The 22,366-nt window shown below is 37.6% G+C and overlaps 1 protein-coding gene across 1 annotated transcript in view; it reads left to right on the top strand.

The window, feature by feature from the left end:
- Positions 1–22,366, top strand: part of plxnd1 (plexin D1) — a 95,260-nt gene that overhangs the window by 3,188 nt on the left and 69,706 nt on the right. Inside the window, exons 2-6 of the mRNA XM_026925304.3 lie at positions 2,907–3,083; positions 12,490–12,621; positions 15,846–15,946; positions 19,247–19,373; positions 21,905–22,082. Of these exons, the coding sequence (XP_026781105.3) occupies positions 2,907–3,083; positions 12,490–12,621; positions 15,846–15,946; positions 19,247–19,373; positions 21,905–22,082 (715 nt within the window). The remainder of the gene's footprint in view (positions 1–2,906; positions 3,084–12,489; positions 12,622–15,845; positions 15,947–19,246; positions 19,374–21,904; positions 22,083–22,366) is intronic.

Below are 22,366 nucleotides of genomic sequence, written 5' to 3'. Positions count from 1 at the left end.
GGATTGCTTTTAAAAAATTTAAGAGTAGTTTTACGAGTGAATAATTTTTAATCTTACTCAAGTATATATGTCAAGAATTCTGAATTCTGTCGCTGAATATCAAGTGGCGTAGGGTGTACTAGACAATGACATTATTCCCCAGGTTCAGCACAAGAAACGTCTAGTCTAGTGTATTTAAAATAAAATATTCCGCAAATGTAATGGAATAACCTCCAACGTAATGTTGGGTATTTATTTTAAATATATTACTAGTTGTTTTAGGTGTTGAGATTCTTAGTTTGGGGGTGATAGTGTGTCGACCGAACACTTGCTGTTAGTGAGTTGTGTTAATGAGTATTATTGTTTAATTAACACTTACAGTTTAAAATTAACTCTTGACAAACACCTTTAATGTTAAATGAACTGTTATATCATTGAAAGAACACATACAGTGGTGAATGGTTCCTTAAGTACAAAATTTCCGTTACAGCTTATTTCAATAGCTGTGTTTTTGTAATAATATTCATAATCATAATCGTAAGCTCTGATATGTGAACCTCTAGTAAACAAGTCAAAGAATTGGTCTGTCAGTTGCAGCTTTATAAACATCAACTTTCCCTGAAAATAATCCGTCGTTCGTTTAAGGTAAATAGTACGGTAACTGCCGAAGGGATTCACTTTGGTAGGAGGAAGAGAAGCCAGTTTGGCCTAGTTGGGAGTTTTGTGGTCTCTCCAAAATCCCCTTTGACAAATCCTTAAGGATGTTTGTGATGTGTGGAAAAAAATCCCTCACAGATGGGTTTTTCTGGTTGGAGTTTCATAATACCAGTTCCAGTTCCTCTATATACGGTAATCAAATGTACATTCAAGTTTAAAAACAACTGCTAAATAAAGTAACTCAGACACATCTTGGACATGGCATTTCAGGGGACAAGGTTAATGCTTTTGTTGCCTTGCTTACAACTTCATCCATATGAAATCCAACCAAATCACTTGTTCAATGTTGTTAAAAACTGTTTTGGATGTTGCACACCCCAGGTGTATGTGTTCATGCGGTGACAACTTGATCTATAATGATGTTTAAAGAAGCCTAGTAACATAAACTTCACCCTAACTTACTATTCAAAACCTTTTATATCGACTTTTCTTATGCGAATTCTTATACATATGTAATTGTTCAAAAAAAAAAAAAGAAATCAGAAGTAATAAAGTAAACCATACATTTAGACTTCAAGGTGGTTTAAAGGAACAGCACATGAATCCATCCAAAACAATCTGGATATCAGAGACAAGAATCGAAAAAACAGTGTTTTGGTTGTGAGTTAAGATCGGCGACCTTAGAATATGTAATGTGAAGAGCTCAGTGACGGCCAGCTTGGCGACCAAAGACAAAGTTCTGGCAGTGTACGATTTTTTTCATTAAAATCTCATAGTATGCTACGATGCGTGACTAAAAGCCACCAATAGCAGCACAGTATACGATGACACAGAACCCCCGGGATTGCTACAAATACGGCAGTGACTATGACAAAATGTAAAAAAACCATGCTAATGGTCAGCAAATAATAAATACCCTTATTACCTCAAGCTCACTTTTAAGGATGTTTGTAGTGCTGTTTACTGCACGAGCCCAAATTAACGATGTAAACAGAACGCAGTTTTTTCTTTAATCGCAGATCTATCGTCAGAGGATCTTTCTCATATAATCTGACATGGAGAACACGTTATCTCACAGTCTGATAGTTTACCAGATGTACAGACAAAGAAGTAGTAGCTACATAAGTAGATAGAAGCGTGTTAGACAGATAGCAGTAAAGTAATTTTTAATACTTTTGACAAAATTGACAGGCTCTGCTTTCTGCCTTAACTTAAGGCTGGAATTAACATGATGATCCTGGCAGCCAATAGCTTTCATCCATGGTTAGCAACACTAACATTTTTGACTGAACTATTCCTTTGAAAACTGATGAACAGATGGGCTCTGCATGATACCATATTTTCTTACGGTTTGAGCCAGAAACACATGGTGCCCTGTCATGTGTCTGGCAAGACTCTTTTTCTGTTATTTAGGCTCACGCTTCGTTATCTAAACCATTAAAGAGGCATTTTTCCCTCGGGTTCCCCACCAAATGACACAAGCTCTGTGACATTTCATTACTCACTTTTCCAGACTGTGCTCACCTCAGAGACGGCCGGTGTGGGACTCGATTGGTGACACACACACACACACACACACACACACACACATACATACACAAACATATGGGGGGATGAGGAAGAAAAAAGAGCGAAGAACCTTAGGACCTGTCATTGGGCTGATACACATTATCATTATCAGTTATCATCAGTTACAAGGAATTATGTATAAAACATAGCCTGTTTTCCCATAAATAAAATAAACACCTCTGCACTGTCCTTTCATGTCTCAGCAGTGTGTGAACGGATACAACTCATGAACAGCCATATCATGGAACCAGCATCGGCTTTTGTAGTGTTCAAGTCAAGTGTGACCAGAAGAATTTGATTTCCCTTTTCTGTGCATATAGCATATCCTTCAAATAGGGGAGCAAGTTGTTTCTTAAGAATCGTGGGAAACAGCCACCCACCCACCCACCTCCCCAAGCCCCCGTTCTCTCTAGTCCATGTTTTACACACTTCAACCAGCTGTAAATTTCCAGCACCCTCTCAAGCACTCTGCTCATGCGAGTCGAAATAAGTGCTCCTCTTAGCACACCACTTCTACTGTGTCACTTCATCCGTGATCCAAGGCTAGTCTAAATTATGCGCTATCTAAATAGATGAACGGAAAGGTTATTCTAGCTTTACACTTGGACTGATTATAACGGTAGAGCAATCAACCTTGCAGCTGATCCGAGTGATATGTGTTTACAGTGAACTGACGAGTGTTTATTTGCTCTCTGTCTCAGCTTCAACAGGAGCAGCTGAATTGCGGCGCGGCCCACCTGCAGCATCCGCTGGCCCTGAGGAAGCCGATCAGAGCCGAGCCGTTGTACGAGGCGTCCGGGATCAGCTCGGTCGCCGTGGACAACATTCACAACTACACGGTGGTCTTCCTGGGCACCAGCAATGGCCGGCTACGCAAGGTGAGATAGCATATTTCATTCAAAAGCATTGAACGTATCATGAAGCCATGGATATGTCTTTGAATTCTAAAGCAATGTCATTTTTAATACAACTTAAACCACTCAAAATATCTTACCATCATCTAAAAGAACACTGTTTATTTAATAGCCACACAAATTCCTTCATGCAAATTCCTTTTCTGATGGAGGGGAGCCGAGGGAGCAAACTTTGCCTGCTTTCTGGGTGGGATTGATGGCATACACTCTCTAGCCAATCATAAGCGCTCATGTGAGCTCAGGTATGCGGAAGAGGGCAGACAGCTATTTCCTCTGAGTATGTTTCACTTCCCTGCGATGCTGCACAAGCAGAAGATTGAAAAGGAGTGGTTGGCTGTCTTGACGTGTCCCCGTTGTTAGTTGTTGTATGATGAGAGAGCTGGCTGGTGGGTTACAATTGGCAGGTGACCAAATAGGCAGAAAAAATTGGGAGGAGAAAAAAAAAAGAGTTTTCATAAGGGCATTAAGTGCAGTTACCAGGCTTTTCCATCCTGAACAGATTAAAGTGTTTGATAGTTGCTGAGGAGTTACATTTGTTTGTGTGTGTGTGTGTGTGTGTGTGTGTGTGTGTGTGTGTGTTAGTTTTAGAAAGCAACTCAGCCGAGGTGGTATGTGTATATAGACGGGGTTTAAGGATTTCTGGAGATCTGTGAAAGCTTTGTTTTGTATCTAATGCTATCTGAGCTTCTTCAAGAGCCAGTCAGTGCTTATCAGATTTTAAAGGGTTCTCACTATATCTCTTTGACCCCCATCTCCTCCTGTCTCTCTCTCTCTCTCTCTCTCTCTCTCTCTCACTCACACACACACATACACACACACACACCTTTATGTCCCCATCTCAGGCTCTTGCCAGCAGAACACTCTGGTCTTGAAAGCATCTGCAGGCACCCTGCTTTCAGAGAAGGGAGAAAAATATTCCTTAATTAGGCGGAATTCCAGCACCGTGTCTCATTCCCGTACGGAGTCACCTCTTAGTGCGAGCTTCAAAGTCAGGAAAGAAATGCAGCAGGTCGCTCCACGGCGTCGGAAAAATTTTGTTAAACTGGAAGAGGCTATTGTTTCGCACAGGGCTTATATGCGTCTTACGAGACAAGACCCGTTTGGCTGCAGGGCGCCCTGTTTTAGGAGTCCCAAAAAAAAAAAACTGGCTTTTTGCTTCTATGCCAGGATGCGGGCTGGCAGTAATTGCGTGCTTGGATTCTGTGCTGAGTCTGGAGTTAGGGTGTGTGTGTGTGTGTGTGTTTGCAAAAGAGAAGTGTAGTTTGTAGTTAGTAGGACGTGACCAGGATGCACATCTGGTAGATTTTTGGATGAATGAATATATGTGCATGTGCGTGTGTGTGTGTGTGTGTGTGTGTGTTTGTATCTGTGCAGCCTTGTGGCTAGTTCTGTGGCTGCGCAAATGGTTTTAGTGACGTTTATAATGTGATTTGGAAGGGTGACTTGGAGATGTGTTAGTGCAGTCAGATTGAGTTACAGCTCAACCTCTGCTCACACACCACTCTTAAAACCTGCTAATACAATAACACACACACACACACATACACATACACACTCGACTTCCCCGCTCTCTTTCCACCTCTCTCCCGTCGCCTAATTAGTAAAGCTGTCATATACAAGACTATAGACTTCAAACATTTTGTAAGCTTTTCTTTTTTTGGATAGTTTTTTCTATAATACACACGTAATCTTTTTCCCTTTCAACTTGTTTTCGAATCCATCTGTCCATTTATTCTTCTCCATCCATTATGAGTTAGAACAGCTCAAGTCGACTGGCAGAGTAGCTGACGTTGACACCTCAAAAATCTGGGGAAACTGATGTTGTGCCTAAAGCAAACCGGTAGCATTTGGAAAGCTTGGGATTGTAACAAGAAAGAATACTAATGCAGAAGCAGCACTAGCAGTTTGAGCATCTGTTAACAGAAGACGCGCGACATTATAAGCATTTATAACTCATCTTTAATACGTTTAAATATAGGGAAGTGGGTGTTTTTTATGCAAAACATTGGGCAAAGATCCAAAGGTGGGTTGAATAAAGGTAACGTGAGTCAGATTCCAGTATAATGTTGTGACAAGTCCAGGACTTTATTCCTTTCCTCCTTTGTCTCACATTTCCATTACATTTTTGTTTACTCGAGATTTGTTTCTCTTTTTCTGTCCATTCTGGCAGACACCAGCATGAATGTACATGAATGATGGCCGTACATGTTTGCAGATACGCAGACGCTGAAGTACAAATCACTTCTTAGTATTTCATCTATCTATCCATCTATCCATCCATCCATCCATACTGTCATCCACACTGCAAAAACTGATATCTTACCAAGTGAAATGTCTTGAATATAGGCAAATTTATCTAGTATTTGATATTATAAGATTTCAGTAGACCAAATATAAGATTATTAAACCTATCTTGCAACATTTGTACTCATTTAAAGCTTTACATTTTTTATTCTATTGGCAGATAATTATGCTTCTTTCAAGAAATAAATGCTTACAATATGCCAATAAAACAAGACTATTTGAAGCTTGAAATTAGTAAAAAAAAAAAAAAAAAGTCTAGAAATAGGTTTAATATTCTTATATTTGGTTTATGGTAACCTTAAAAAGGAAATACTACATAAATCTGATTATATTCAAGATATTTTCACTTTCTAAGATGTCGTTTTTTGCAGTGTGCCCATCTCTCCATCCATGCATACAGTAGCATTTTCTGCATTATCTATAGATTAACTATGAATTCAGTCTTTTACTCTTACTTCTCCATCCATCCATCCATCTACCCTTCCATCTCTGCATTACTTACATTTACAGTGCCCTCCATCCATCCATTCATCCATCTATCCATGCATCTATCTGTCCATCCATCTATGGATTCTGTCTGTTACTCTAACACTTCCATCCATCCACTATTTCATCTATGGATACTGTCTCTTACTCTTAGATTTTCTTCCATCCATCCATCCATCCATCCAACCAACCAACCATCCATCTTCCCTTCCATCTCTGTCTCATACTCTTACAGTTCCAGTTCTTACAGTTCCAACAATCCACCCATCCATCCATCCTTTCATCTATGGATACTGTCTCTTACTCATAGATCCATTGATTCCATCCATCCATCCATCCATCTAACCTTTCATATATGGATTCTGTCTGACTCTTACAGTTCAATCCATCTATCTGTACACCTATCTATCCACCTATCCATCCATCCAGCTATCCATCCACCCTCCCATACATGGATTCTGCCTCTTAATCCTACCAACCATCCATGTCTTTCAGGCAGCACATGTATTGAACGTCCCATACTCGTCCCTTTTTATGTACATCAGTGGTTTTCCAGTCAGCCTTTACCTTTGTCCTGTTCCTGTGTTTGTCTGTTTCCCACTTCCCTCTGTCTCTCAGCAAGGACCATCTAAACCAAAATAGACCCTTTGATTTGAATCACACACACAAACGGACACACACACAGACACACACAGACACACACACACGTGCACATGCGCCCGGCCTGTTGCAGCTGAGTGAGTATGAAAGAAAGAGTTCTTTTGATGTGCTGGAAGCTAGACACCCTGACCCTGTAGCAGAGCAGGTGTTCGAGTGTGTGTGAGTGTGTGTTTTTTGTATTATTTGTGTGTTTTGTGACTACATGGATTTCCAGTGTCATGACTCATTGTGCTTTCTGTGCTGTTGCATTTGGACAGGCGTGTCTGTGTGTGGGCTTGCCCCTTTAACAGACAAAATTTACATTTACATTTACATTTACGTTCACATTTACATCTATTCGTTTAGTAGACGTATTTATCCAAAGTGACTTACAACTGAGACAGAATACAAATCCAAGAACATAGCTGAGTTCTCCCATGGGGTGCCATTTAGCCCTACCTCTTAAACAAAACTTTTATTAAGAATTATTTTTCAACACAGATTGTAAGAAAACCTGGATTTAATCGTTCAAAACGTTCAAAAACCTAAATGAGTAAGATGCTTGAAATTAATTAGCAAAACAAAATATGGCTACTAGCATCCAAGCTAAGGGCATGGAGACATGGAGGCAATCTAATGATTTTCTTAATGTTACTTCAATTACTTTCTTAAGTTACAATTTCTTTTGGTCTGTAATTTGGGTAACAGGGTTGTATCCTCAAGAAAAAGGAATGAGGAAAGGAATTTGCTTTTCTTCTTCCCGTTATCATTTGGATGTTGCAGCTTCCTTGAGTGAGTAAATGTTGTGGGAACTAAAAGAACCTATGATGGATGATTCATGGAAAAGCATGTTCACACATTGGATTCCCATGTTAATGCAAAAATAATATTTTGAATTATTTGACTTATTATAGTTCAAGGTGAAATGTAGTTTTAGTGGCAGGCAGAAATGTTTTCTAAGCACTGTTTTATTAATGTTTTAAATCATATATCTGAAACATGCTCATAAATTATTGGGAAGGATACATTACCTATGTATAAAAGGTCTTTACGTTTACTTTACATACATATTTGTGAATCTAATATCCTAATAATAGTAGGACACAAATGGCACCGCAATCATGAAATCTCCCAGCTAAGCAGATGATGGTTAAGGGTTTACTGATGGAATGGTAGTCTTGAGATCACACACACATAATTAATACGTGTATTCACTTTATTAGAAATACCTGTACACTTGCTCATTCATACAGTTATCCAATCGGCCAATCATGTGGCAGCAGTAGACTGTATACAGTAAACCTATACAGACTGTATAAGTCAAGAGCTTCAGTTAATGTTTGCATAAAACAGAATGGGGGAAATGTGACAGTGACATGGTTCTTGGTGCCAGATTGGCTGGTTTGAGTATTTGAGAAACTGCTGACCTGCTGGGATTTTCACGTTTACACAGAATGGTGTGAAAAAAAAGAAAAAAACATCCATTGAGCAGCAGTTCTGTGACTGGAAAAGCCCTGTTGATGTGTGAGGTCAGAGGAGAATAGCCAGAGTGGTTTGAGCTGACAGGAGGGCTATAAGGTAACTCAAATAAACACTCTTTATAACCATGGTGAGCAGAAAAGCATCTCAGAGTGCACAGCACATTGAACCTTGAGGGGGATGGGCTACAGCAGCAGAATAGCACATCGGGTCTGTTCCTGTCAGCCAAGAAAAGGAATCAGAGATCAGAATCAGGAATCAGAAACATTATGTTATAATGTATTTGTTTGAACCACATGGATAGAGCTATGACTGCAGTGGACCGCAGTCCATGTAAACTTGATCATACTGTGAATGCATGTGAATGGTTTGTAATGAGCAGGAGCACATGATTGTTCAGTAAAGAGCAGTTGTGGCTCCGTGGTTAGGATTCTGTATTATTGACTGGAAAGTAGTAAGGCCTTCCAGAAAGCTGCTGTTAACCCCAACCCTCAAACACGGAGCTAGCCGTTTAGATTCGTTTGTGCCTCATTTGTATTTCATTTGGACTAAAACTCTCGGCCAAATGAATCAGCGGAAATGTAAACCTTTGGTCAGATTAAAAGCTCGCCGTCGTGGCTACCATGCAAGGATTCTTGTCAAGTTTCTAATTTGGTCTTGGATGAAGCATGTTTTGGTGAAACATGTCTACAGCGAGGAGACGTCCATGTTCCTCCTTGAGTTTGTCTGTAATTCTATCATGGCTTTTGTTTTTCAGCACACATGTTTGACTAAACTCCAACAGTTTTCACACTGTGTTTTATACTCTGTGGTTATGTTTTCACTCTGTTTTTTTCCCATGCAGCTTTTTGTGTGTTACAATGGTGAAGTGGTAAGGGATTGTAAACCACATGCCTTAGGCTTAGTCTTAGTCATTTGTGTCTTTCCAAGAGATTTTAAGGGGAAATTGTGAAATAGATATGTGGAAAGCAGCAATAGTCACAATTATATGTTTAGCATTGCTTCCATAAGCAAATCATCATTTTTTCCATAAATTTTAAAGTTGGAGAATTTGTTTTTGTGTGTGTACCCATTGTACCAGTTTCTTGTTGTTGATATTTAGCTAGATATTTCTTACACTAACCAACATCCACATGAAAATTTAAGACCCGAACACACAGTTAGACCAAATGCCAAAGAGTTTCCTATTCACTATATAAGTTGGGTACATGGAGTATAACATAAAGCTGATGTAGAACCAACAACCTACTATATGCATAATAGAACAGTGTTAAATACTTAAATATCCTTTCATGTTATATTTAATACACCATATATTTAATCGGATAACTGATGCATACTTGATACAAAGTTTAGGAACTGTATTTTCCAATAGACTTATGTTAGGGGGCTAAAAGCAGTTTTTATTTTTAAAGATTGGATGGACAAAAAAACCATAGAGAGTCTTAAAGCTTTTTTTTAATCATACATTGTAAGAAAAGTTACATTCTTCCAGCATCTTCCAGCTTGTAGTACATACTGTAGGCATTTTCTAACCATGTGTTACCCCTAATATAGTGTAACATTCACTTTGCTCCACTTCCCAGTGAAACTGGACCAGATCCAGAGTAAAGACATATATCTTACACACAGCTCGGTCCATTCTCTTTAAGCACTATAACTTGCTCCATGCTCATTTGAAAAGGCAGAACTGATCTTCGTCAGCATGATGAAAATCTCAATCTAGGGCTCAAGTGTGTTCTTCACATGAGTGTGGGCCTGGATTTGATGTCCAGCATTTACTGCAGTTCTATACTGTAGATTAGGGCGCTTCAGTGAGCTGGTGCTGTGCAAGCAGTATAAGTCTGATTGCGTGCTTAGCATTGAGTCAGGAAGCATCGTGGTTTATCCTTTAGCACGCTGGCTTATTTTTGCCCTTTTTTCATATCTGTCTGTTTGTTTGATACAGTCTTCTGCCAGCCAGGAAAAAAAGTATGCAATCTGTACTGATGATCATGCTGGGGGGTATGCTGTTGTGGGTAAATAATCAACAATGTTTTAGTCTGATGTGGCCTGACATGAAGCAGAGTTATTGTTACCACCCCAAAGTTGTGTATTTTTCTATAACAGCATGTCCTGAAGTGTTTTATTCCTCTTATACCACATCAATTTGCCAACTACAGTTTTCAATTTATTAAGAAACATCACTTACAATGCAGCAGTGATAAACAGTCATTCCCTCACCAGTCTCTCTTTTTCTCTCTCTTGAAGTAGAACAAAAAAAATACATCTTGTCATGTTATCAAGAAACTAAGAAGCGCAAACTCCTCTGTTCTGAAGACTTTTTCATGGTCCAAAACTTTCTGACACTGAAGACTCCTTCCATAAATGTTAAATAAACAATACAGAAAACTTCACCATATTAATGATTATATGTTTTACTTTGTTAAATAATGTTTTTTTAGTCCATGAATGAATTGTCAGTATAGAAAAGATAATGTCATTTGAAGTACAGCTGATATACTGATATAGGAAATTGATTAACACTTTCTGACCAATCAGAATCAAGCATTCAACAGCACTGTGGTATAAAATCTGTATAATAATTCTATTATTTTGAAAATGACTTACGTTTCAAAAATATTTTTCAAAATGATTTATGTTCTCAAAAAACAACATATATATAAAAATAACATATATATATATGTTATTATATATATATATAGAGAGAGAGAGCGAGTACACACACACACATATCTTTGTACTCTCCCTCCCTCCTTCTCTCTCTCTCTCTCTCTATGTATGTGTGAGTATATATATATATGTATATATATATATATATATATATATATATATATATATATATATATATAAAGAGCCCTAGTGAACAGTAACCCAAATTGTCTTTGTAGAAGAGATTTGTTTGTGTGTGTGTATGTGTGTGTGTATGTCTGTGTGTGTGTAGCTATGAATGATAGAAATGGAAAAAAAATATCATCATTCCACTCAACCACTGTGAGTTAATTCAGTAGTTTTCACAGATTCTGGATCCATTTCACATTCACATCAATTTGCATTTGAGTAGGTAATCAACAGTTAGCTTCACATCGCTTCAGTCCCAGAACAACAATTAACACCTTTACTCTACTGAGCCATTTTACATGTTAGTGCCGTTTGGATTGTCGGATCTTAATAGCCACCTTTTCAAATGTGCCAAAAACCCCTCCATATATTCTACTAATCGTCATTTCACAGAATTACAGCATTTATTATAATGACCATGTAAAAAGCTGTAGAGTGAGTGTGCAAAGTTTTTGACGTTATTCATAAATCTTTATGACTGTGATTTGGTACGAATTTTTACAATCTCTAATACTGCCCTTTGCGTGACTATTAAAATACCATGATTGATTTCTTAATGACTTACTCTATAAACATGCAGTAACCTAAGTGTAACTATTCATTATGATGCCATTTGGAGTACAGTGCTGTTGGTAATGACCTGATAATCACTTCCCTGTAATTGTTTGTAATTGTCTTTTTTTAAAATATCAGTTCGGCAAAAAAAACAGATACTATGTTCCCTCCAAATGCAGCCAGTCAGCCAAGCCATGTTCAGTTCAGAAACAATGAGGCTAATGTAAAAAAGATAAGGGGAACTTACAGCTACCAGTTCAGCATAAATCATCACACACTCACCTCAGAGTACATAAATAGATTCATACAGTAGCAGGAAGACTCCATATGAAAAATTAAGTATATAAATTGGACCTGTATTATAGTCTGAATGAATTCTAATCTTCAATTCTGCCTTTCAATTTTGCTCCACACCTCCTACCTGAGTCGGCCCCAACCGCGTGTTGAGGAAGAGTGTGATTCTGACTTCCGCCTGGCTGCTATTGTTGTTTTTTTTTCAGTATATGATGTTCTTTGTTTCATTTTCATAGGTAACCGTGTGCTCACGTTAACATCATGCACTTACTAAAACACGAAGTGGAAAGAATTAGAATTATTCCTCTCTGCATGTACAAATCGACTGATTTCTATAATTAGCGCAGTTGCCTGAGTAGCTTGGCTCAAACTCAGAAAGACAAGAAAGACTATTCAAGCGTGATTGAACTGAGTTTTGATAAAAAGCTGTGTGGGAAAGGACAAGCTATATCAGTCTTGTTGCTAGTGAATAGAAAACTGATGCAAGATTTACTCAAGATTAGGACTGCCCAATTTATATAAAAAAAAAAAATGGAGAAAATTTGTTAAGAGTGTTAAAGTCATCACTTATTCATACTTCAATCACAGATTTAATTTTCTCCCATGGCTTTAAAAGTGATTCTCAATTTATTTTTTGCACTAGACTGTGAGCAATTATAAATATGGTTATAAGCCATTAGCATTAGAAAATGTTACTAAATATTCTAATTTATTAGCAGTGAAGCGTTCATTAATGAAGGTGCTAATTTTTGATGTTCTTTCTTCTAAACAGCTGTCCCTACTGCGCAACCTTTCAGTGGCCAATCAGTGGTCGCTGCGACTTCCCGCTGGAGAACCGGTGCATCACGTTATGACCTTTGACCCGAATGACAGGAACTACTTGTACCTCATGACGAGCCACCATGTAAGTATGAAGATTTACATCAGCAGCTTTAACCCATATTAGATCAACCAAAATCTATATAAAGCTCTTTCTTCCTAAACAATGTGTTGTTATAAAGTCCTATATATTACACACTATTCTCATTATCTACCATTACAACTAGACCTTAAAGTAGAATTTGAAAATACATGGTGCTAGAAAGTACTTATCATTTGTTAAGTACTGTGTGTTTGTTCATTATTTTATGCATAACTCTCATGTAGAGACAAATATAAGCTATTTGTTTTATATAATTAAAATTACTTAATTAATATAATTAATTAAAACTCTCATATATAGATTTTACAACACAGCAATCAATGTCCTAGAAAGAGACAGAGACAAAGAGAGAAAGAGACAGACAGACAGGAAGACAGAGAGAAACACGAAGACTGAGAGGGGACAGAGAGAGACAGAAAGTGAGAGAGACAGAGAAGGAGTCAGGGCGTGATAGAGAGAGACAGACTGATAGACATACTAAAAGACAGAGACAGAGAGAAAAAACATGAGAGTGAGAGAGACAGAGAGAGAGACACAAGCAGTTTAAAAAAACAGACAGAGAGATGAGAAAGAGAGAGAGAGAGAGAGAGACAGAAAAAAGACAGAGACAGAGAGAGAAACATGAGAGTGTGTGAGAGAGACAGAGAGAGAGAGAGAGAAAGAGACACAGAGAGAGACACACACAAACAGTTTAAAAAACAGACAGAGAGACGACAGAGAGAGAAACATGAGAGTGAGTGAGAGCGAGAGAGACAGAGAGATAAAGACACAAACTGATTAAAAAAGCAGATAGAGATAACAGACAGAGAGACAGACAAAAAACAGAGAATAAGAGACAGAAAAAGAGATAGAGACAGAGTGAGGGACAGACAGAAAGAGAGATGGAGAGAGTGACACAGAGTGAGCAAGACAGACAGAGAGAGATAGATAGAGAAAGAGAGAGAGAGATAGAGAGAGAGATAGAGGAAATGCACATGCACATTACACAGAAAATATCAGATTACGTTTATCAATAACCTCTGCTGATTAAATTATTCTCATCAATTATGTCTCGAAATATGATTACATTATCAATTAGACTACCTTCCTCAGATTTTGAAAAGACAAATCAGGGCATAACTTTATTTTCTTTTTCGAGGTATTATAAGGGCTGCTGAAGAATCACTGATCCAGTTGGCCGTGTATTTGTACTGTCTCCCCCTTTCTCCCATGTTCAAACACATTTCTTTTTATAGTGGCTTTGTGTGATGTGGAACGTAAGAGGAGAGGTTGTTCGGCATGTCATATCTGAGCGCAGAGTTTATTGTGAGGTGTGAAATTGAATGTGAATGCCTAGTCGCGTGAAAGATCAATGTGTGAGCCCGAGGCACATGAGAACTGCAGGTATACAAACCTGAGATATGACCTGACACGCTGCCTGAGCATATGTTGTGTGTGTAGGGGGTGTGTACGTGTCTTTGTGTATTTAAGTAGTGTGTGTCCGTGTATTTAAGGGCACTTGCTGTAGGCCCTATGGCTAACAGTAATATTAGTACTAATTTATCAATACACTGCCAGTCAAAGGTTTATGAACACCTGGACTTTCTTACATTTTATTATTATTAATGGCACCGACAAAACGAAAAAGAATATTTAACTAATGTTCCAATAAAGAGGGATTATTAACTGGGAAACTTTGAGATATTAATAGGATTTTAAAGCAGAGGTTTAATAGATGTCACAATCAATCATTACCAGTTGAGTGATAATATTTTTACAAGTATTTATATATGGGACTTTTTCGAAACATTTGCATGTTATGCAAATTTGTATTTATGCAAATCAGCCTTTGTCTAATTAAATACAGTATGTGTAAATTTGCATGCTTAAGAAAACCAAGAATCTAGTCTTTGGATGATATTAGAATTAAAAAGAGACAGACTTTTACAGTTTATTGGAAAACCACTTCTTTTCTGTTTAACCAAGAGAACACCACATGCTGTCATAAATAATGTTTTTTTGGTCATTTTCCAGCATAAAATCTAGCCTAAACCAGCAATTATCAATATAACATCAATTATCAATGTAATGTACTTATAATTGTGAGTAATGTAGGAGAAAAAAAGCTGATTTTGATGAGATGTAAAATATTTTGAGGAACGAAAATTGATTTTGAGGAAAAAAAAAAAAGGTTATAAAGTTTTTTTGAGGGAGAGCTGTTTTTGGGGGGAAATGACGGATTTGGGGGAAAAGTTGATTTTGAGGTAAAAAAAATGATTTAGAGGGAAAACTGATTTTGAGGAAAACTGATAAAGATTGGGGGAAAACTGGATAGAGAAAAAGAAGAAGAAAAATCTGTTTTTGAGGAGAAAAAATGATTTTGAGGGAATAGAATTATGGGGAAAACTGATTTTGAGGGAAAATTGATTCTGAAAAAAATAATTTTGGAGGAAAAAGAGATTTTTGAGGAAAAAGTGATTTTGAGGAAGAAAAAAATTATTTTGAAGACAAAAAAACTTAAGATAAAGCTTGAGGATGAATCTGATAAGGATTCGGGACAAAAACTGGATTAGGGAAAAAAGAAGGAAGAATTTCAGATTTTGAGGAGAAAGAATGATTGGAGGGAAGAATGATTTTGGGGAAAGATTGACTCTGAAGAGAAAAAAACTGATTTTGAGTAAAAAAAAAAAAAAAGCTGGTTTTGAGTAAAAAAAATGATTTTGAGGAAAAAAGCTGATTTTGACTTAAAAAACAGATTTTGAAGAAAAAATAATTTAGAGGAGAAAAACTCATTTTGAGGAAGAAAAAAATATTTTGAGTAAAAACTGATTTTTAGATTAAAAAATTACATTGAGAGGAAAAACTATTTATATTGAGAGAAAAAATATTTTGAGGAAGAAAATGATTTTGAGGAGAAAAATATTTTGAGGAAATTTGATTTTAAAAATACAATGTGCTTTTATTATTTGACTTTAAAACATTTATAAAGAAAAATGACATGTATATCATAGTGACACATACATTGACTTATATACTATATATATCAGGAAACAAGCTTTTTAAGGATGACACAACGTGATTGTGCCAAGTTGCTAACTTTCAGATAACGTACCTTACATAGATTTTCCTCATTTTAAAGAATATATCTTGGTCCCATGCTTATTTAACCAATAATGCTGAAATATATTTTCAGACATTGTGAGTGTTAACTTGGCGTTTGTGTGTAGCTCTTGAGGGTGCGAGTGTCCGGATGCGGCCAGTACACGTCGTGCAGTGACTGTCTCAGTGCCAGCGATGCTTACTGCGGCTGGTGCACACTCGAAAGCAGGTAAGATCCACCTCAGATGTTCTTTACTAGCATATCGACCACAAATATACCACAAATATCCTGAATATCACACGACTTTAACATATGCATACAGTATGAATAATGTCTATTCTCTGTCATCTCAGTATTATTAAGGTTTTGCAGTGACTCCCTCAGTAATACACTTATGTTTCACCATCACACAATCTATAACAAATTTCACAACCGCACACTTTCCTAAGACAAGTGATAATGTTTCATTTACATGCATCCACTTCCCAGATGGTTATACCCAAAGCAATTTAAAAGTGTGATACAGTGCTGAATGGATCCAAAAAAAAATGATGTCATACTTTTTATCAATTTATAGTTATGTTTAATGCTATGGAACATCCGCGAAACAAGTTAGTTCCTGTTATCACTTACGTTATGGCAGATATAAACAGTCATTTCTTCATTAGCTTCTCTTTTTTTCTACCTCTTGAAAATAAAAACATGCTTGCCAACCACTAAGCTGTCTTTTCTTGAGGTGGAAAACTAAAAAGTAGTGTTTTATCTCTAAATAAATGTGTCCTTACAGAAATTGTCACCATTTACAGCGCCATTCTCTATAGAAGTCCCTTTGTAAGTTGTTACTATAGAAACAATAACTTGTTATTAGCCTTCATTATGAACCTTCATTTGCACACTGACTGAAAAAGGACAGTGTTTACAGCGAAGGAGCTTTATGAGAAAGTCGTAGCTCACATGTGAACTCAGATTGCTCTCAGTTAGTTTATAAGTGGTTTTGTTGAAGTTTAGTTTGAATGTAGGGAACGCAGAGAAAAATGTAATGACTGAACCACTCGTGCTGAAGCTCCCTCCCCATTTTGTTCATCTGACTTTCTGACAAAGGCCTGTTGATGTTGTGACCACACTAGCTCATTCAGGGAGAAATGTCAGACCAGACTGGGAATCTTTTTACATGCATGTGCAGTAGTGTGTGTGTATTGTGCAACACTTCTATTGAGGAGTGTACGCCTGAATGTATACATGCTGTGTATGTTCAATTTGCTTTGAAGTTGAGAGACACTATAGTGCACCAGATGTTAAGCATGCAAATCTCAACATCATCTCAATTGTGTGTGTGTGTGTGTGTGTGTGTGTGAGTGTGTGTGTGGGGGGTAAAGTCATGCTAGGTCAGCATGCTTGGCCTCAAGTCTGAGCTTCACCTCAATTGACTCAGTGTCTAATGGAGTCATTATTAATCTAATTATACTGCAAGTAATTTCCTTAATCATCCCATAACATGCTATTCAAGAACTCTTAATGGACGTCTTTTGCAGTTCTAAATATGACACTTTTCAGACTTCGATAAAGAAAGCGGTCATTGTTTTGTGTGGAAATTTATTTTTTTGCTATGGGAACAATTTGGATAGAAAAAGAGATGTAATCAATATGTATTAATGCTTCATGTAGTAGAGCAGCAGATGTTTGGAAGAAATCGTAGGCCTTATAGTTTACAGGAAGAGCTGCAGATTTTGTATAAGTGTGCAGGAGGAATATTGGGATATTCACATTAATTCTGAAAATGGACGTTCTTTAAAAAGGGTAACGATTTCCATTTGGACTACATAATGACTCTCATGAAGATTTACTTTGCTTCATGACACTAACTTTTATTTGGAGGTAAGAAATTATCAAACCAAACTCTAAACGCTTTGGAAAAACATTATATGTGCGTGTCGGTCTGTGTGTGTCTCTCTCTGTGTGTGTGTGTGTGTGTGTGTGTCTAGGGACTTTTTCAGTGATGCTAGTCTCATTCTCTTCTATTTTCGGCAGCTGGGCTGACCTCTTGGCTCTGACCGTCTCTGAGCTCCTGTAAAAGTTCAGACATTCATACTTGCACACACACACACACACACACACACACACACACACACAAACACACACACACACTTTCTTGGTAGGTCTGTTCCTAAATCCTAGCCTAAGTAATCAAACAGGATTCCTTTGCGTCATGTAAAAGCTGCGTTTATATTTTTTTTTAAAGCATTTTGTTTCATGAGAATGAACAAATTTTTTCATTTGTCGTAACTGTAGCAATGCACCCATACTGTTGGGGATTGTAAATACATCTTAATTTGTTAATCTATTTAAATATTATTTTGGGGGATTTATACTTGTCTTGAGTGTTAATGAAACTGAATACTTGTCGTCTTACTTAATCACATCTCAAAGAAAAGAAAAACCTATGTTTCTGGTTTTATTTAGACCTCCATGGTACTTCTTATAAATCTCAAAGAGCTCTTCTTATTTACATCTCAGTTTGCTTGTACATTTGGGAGTACTGACCTTTTGACTTATACTTGAGTATGTTGTTGGGTGGATACTTTAGTAAGATTTTAACACCGTACTTTCACTTCAGTATAAGTTCTCGGTACTTTTCCATCCCTGGTTAAAGGTATATTAGGTTATTTTGGGACACATTGGCTATAAAAGAACTTCATGAAATATTTGAAGGATTAGACTGAGCGTGAGTGATGTAGTTGGATTTCGTTTGATCTCATATGAATGAAGTCGTAAGAAGCACATGAATGCTAATCCTAACCTTAACTTTAATACCTTTTCATTTCATTTTCTGAGCCCATGTTGCTCCTTATCTGAAAGTAGTAATAAACTTATATAAAATAAATTTTTACTTAAAATAAGCATAACAGTGTGTAATGTGCCTAAAAAGTAGTGTTTACTTGATATAAATAGGAGTATGCTTAAGAGGCTGTTTTCGGTTTCAGTAGAAACTAACTGGGGTCTACTATAGTTTAAGGGCAGTGTGACCTTGCTGTGTGTGTGTGTGTGTGTGTGTGTGTGTGATAAGGACAGTGGGAAAGTATGTGTGTGGGCAGTGTAAAATGGAGCAATGAACGGGAATATTTGGATTACCATTTGTAACGTAAGTCATAATAAAAGGCCTCTGTCTGGAAGGGAATTCCATGTCTGATAGACCCACTCTACACGTACACACACACACACACACACACACACACACTTACTCATGTATAGATAAAGACTGGTCTTGTTAGCCTTTTTAATAGAATTAGCAGTGCTCTGATCTCTGTGCCAGGGGGGCTGTTGTCATGGGAACGTGTGTGAGAGGAATCAAACACACACCCGTGCTGAAGATCGGTGTCTGTGTGTTTTCAAAATGCCCTGTCTGTTGATAAGAGGTTACTACTATAATGGATGCATTATGTGCGCCTGCCCTCTGTCTGTCTGTGATTTTTTTTGTGCCACCTCTATAGATAAACTTCGGTTTCCCATAATCCTCTCTGGTCTGTGCAGGTGCTCGGTTCAGCAGGAGTGCTCCAGTGGTGTGGCGCATTCGTGGATCAGTATGGGCGAAGGACCTCAACAGTGTCCTTCCATGACCTTTACTCCAGCCGAGTTTAGCCTGACAGCCGACATTACGGTAATCAACATGGACTTTAAATGCACAAAAGTTGCCTATCAACCAGAAGTAAAGTTCTAGCATTCAAAATGTCCAAAAAGTTATAAAGAGAGAAAACAGACGTTTTGACAGCTGGTATCTGATTACAAACTGAACTGATTAGCCTTATGTCTGTTTTACTACTTTGATGAAAACATGACATTCACTGTGTGAGGAAATCACACGTAGCTAGCAAGCTTTTAGACATCTTTAATCAGATTGACTGATTTTTAAAAAATGTGTGTTAGCTGGCTTTTTATGCAACATGATCTTTGCAGCAAGATTGTAAAATAAATAAACGTTTCTACATTGGTTTGGTGAAATATATTTTCTTAAATTTGAGGTACCACAGTATGTTATAACCTTTTTTGGCTGTTTGCTAGAATTAAGCCACAGTGACATCTGATGGGTTTTCCCAGACCACCACATAACTGTAATGCTGTCCACTTTGTGCTTCTGGCTATATATAATATATATAGAAAAGGTTCAGTGCAGAACGCAAACAAGACGTTTGTGACAAATGTCTTTAGAAAAGGGCATTTCCACTGACTAATTGAAATCATACTCTGTTGCTGAAATGTAACATAAGCTCAGGAGAACTATACAGAAAGGGATGGTAGAAAATGTGTCATCAATCCATCCACTCTAAAAGTGCTCCGCTGCTGTGGCTGTGATTCATTCTGAAGTGATTATGACTATACCCTAGTCCCTCCAAAGGCTATATTCTCCACACTGAGAACTCAGATTTCTTGCCCTGGGGTCAACAGTAACAGCCATTTGGAAAGAACATGGAACAGCTCTACTTATTTTGGGTGCAGCTCACTACTACTAAATATAATGTTCATAAGTTTCTTACTAGAATCGACCATTTGTATAACAGTACAAAGAATCTCAGGAGCAATCTAAGAAACTGCTGATCTCTGGGATTTTCACACACAACAGTCTCTAGAGTTTATACAGAATGGTGCAAAAAAAAAAAAAACATCCAGTGAGCGGCAGTTCTTCAGGTGAAAATTCTTTCTCGATGAGAGAGTACAGAGCAGAATGGTCATATTTGTTCAAGCTGACAGGAAAGCTACCGTAACTCAAATAACACTCTTTACAACCGTGGTGAGCAGAAAAGCATCTCACAATTCACACCAAGCATTTATTATAGATGTAGTAAAAGGACTTTTGCCTGAAGCAACCTCTAGAAACTACTTTCTGTATTATATATTATATATAATATATTATATATTAAATGATCTGAATGCTGTGGAGCTGGCACTGGGGCAATATTTAGGTTTTATTCTGAACTTTATTCATTCATGCTTGGATTGAAGCATTTTCTAGCCATCTGTGCAGCAAGGTTTTTATCTCGCTAAGAATAAGGTGCTATCTTGCAGCTTTGCAGGTTTTTATCCTAAATCTCCTCAAAGCCAGTTGAAATAAAATTGATTTATATTTTCCGTTTTATTGAACAGGCAAATGCAGCTGTAGGCTTTAAACGCTCTGTATATCAGACTCTCTTATCTTAAATCCTGTCTGTCTCAAATGACTACTGCCTTAAACCCGGAATATTATAAACCATCACCTGACTGTAGTCGGGGATATTAATGAATTAAAATAAAATCACACGGCTCAAATTCAGCATGATAACACTGTCCCTCTAGACCTAAAATAATGAAAAGTCAAAAGACCTCCCAGTTTATGGCATCTGGCCCGGCATGTTCAAGCTTAAACCTTTGGAATAGTTTTACAGATGTATTTTGGGCAAGGGGGTTACCCCGTCTTTGATGGATTCCCCAGCTGTCCATCATTCAAGGCTACAGGAAACGGCTCCAGCTCCAGCTTCATCTCCAGCACAAACAGGAAACAGGAAGCAGGAAGCAGGCGCCACTGTTAGGAAGTGCTCCATCTCAATGACAATAGCACACAGGGTGGAGAGAAAGAGAGAGAGGAAGAGAGACTGAGAAATGTCGGGTTATTCTATGACTTCAGCCAGCAAGCCTCTATCTTTGATCTTTGAATCAATTAGTGGAAAGATTCGTCCCCGTTGTGCTCGTCTGCGCTGTCGTTTATTGAAAATATTTGATTACCACCGCCAAGACGTGTGACCATTCATAGCATTCATGAATGTCATCTCAGATATCACAGTGACTCATTGATTAGAAAATTATGAGAATGAAATAAATGCGTACCCACACACACACACACACACACACACACATACATACACACACACACATATTCAGTAGTGACAATGCTAATGAAATGAAAAAGAGGGAATGCAGGAAAACAGAATTCATCTTTCTCCTCCTCTTTGTATTCATCTCGCTTTTAGCATCACAATAACTCATTGACTGAAAATTATGAAATTATTAGGATAGAATTAACATGCACACACAAACACACACACACACACACACACATATACACACACACACACACACAAAGAGCATGCTAAGATTTAAACAACAAAAAAAAGAAAGATAAAACAAAAATCATTTCTCTCTTATATCTCTCATTTTCAGCATGTGGGGATCTTGGTCAACGGAAGCGTGCCTGACTTGGATGGCCTTGGCCTTGAATGTGATTACGGGGTTGGCATGGCGACGGTCGCCACGGTGCACCTGGACGACGGCCCAGCCAAAATCCAGACTTGCCCACTTCCCCCTGCCAAAAACTTTCCCAAGATTCCTTCAGGCAGCGGTAAGTAGGGTTATTTAAGTGCTGTGTTTATGTTCATTTTATTATATGATACCACAGTGCTGCTGAATTCTCAAATCTGATTGGTCAGAAGGTGTTGATTAATTTTCTATAACAGCAGCTTGGACAGGATTATATTAATGCACTTGTTCTAATAAGTTATTGTTTCTATAGTAACAGCTCATTCACAGAGACTTGTATGGCAAATATTCCCTGTAATCTACAACTAATAATAAATAAGTAAATAAATAAACATGTTGTTATTTAATAAAGATAAACATATAACT

The sequence above is a fragment of the Pangasianodon hypophthalmus genome, chromosome 8 (genome assembly GCF_027358585.1).
Source record: "Pangasianodon hypophthalmus isolate fPanHyp1 chromosome 8, fPanHyp1.pri, whole genome shotgun sequence".
Lineage (NCBI taxonomy): Eukaryota > Metazoa > Chordata > Actinopteri > Siluriformes > Pangasiidae > Pangasianodon > Pangasianodon hypophthalmus.
Note: the sequence above shows the minus strand (reverse complement) of the source record. Positions and strands in the feature narration are given on the sequence as shown.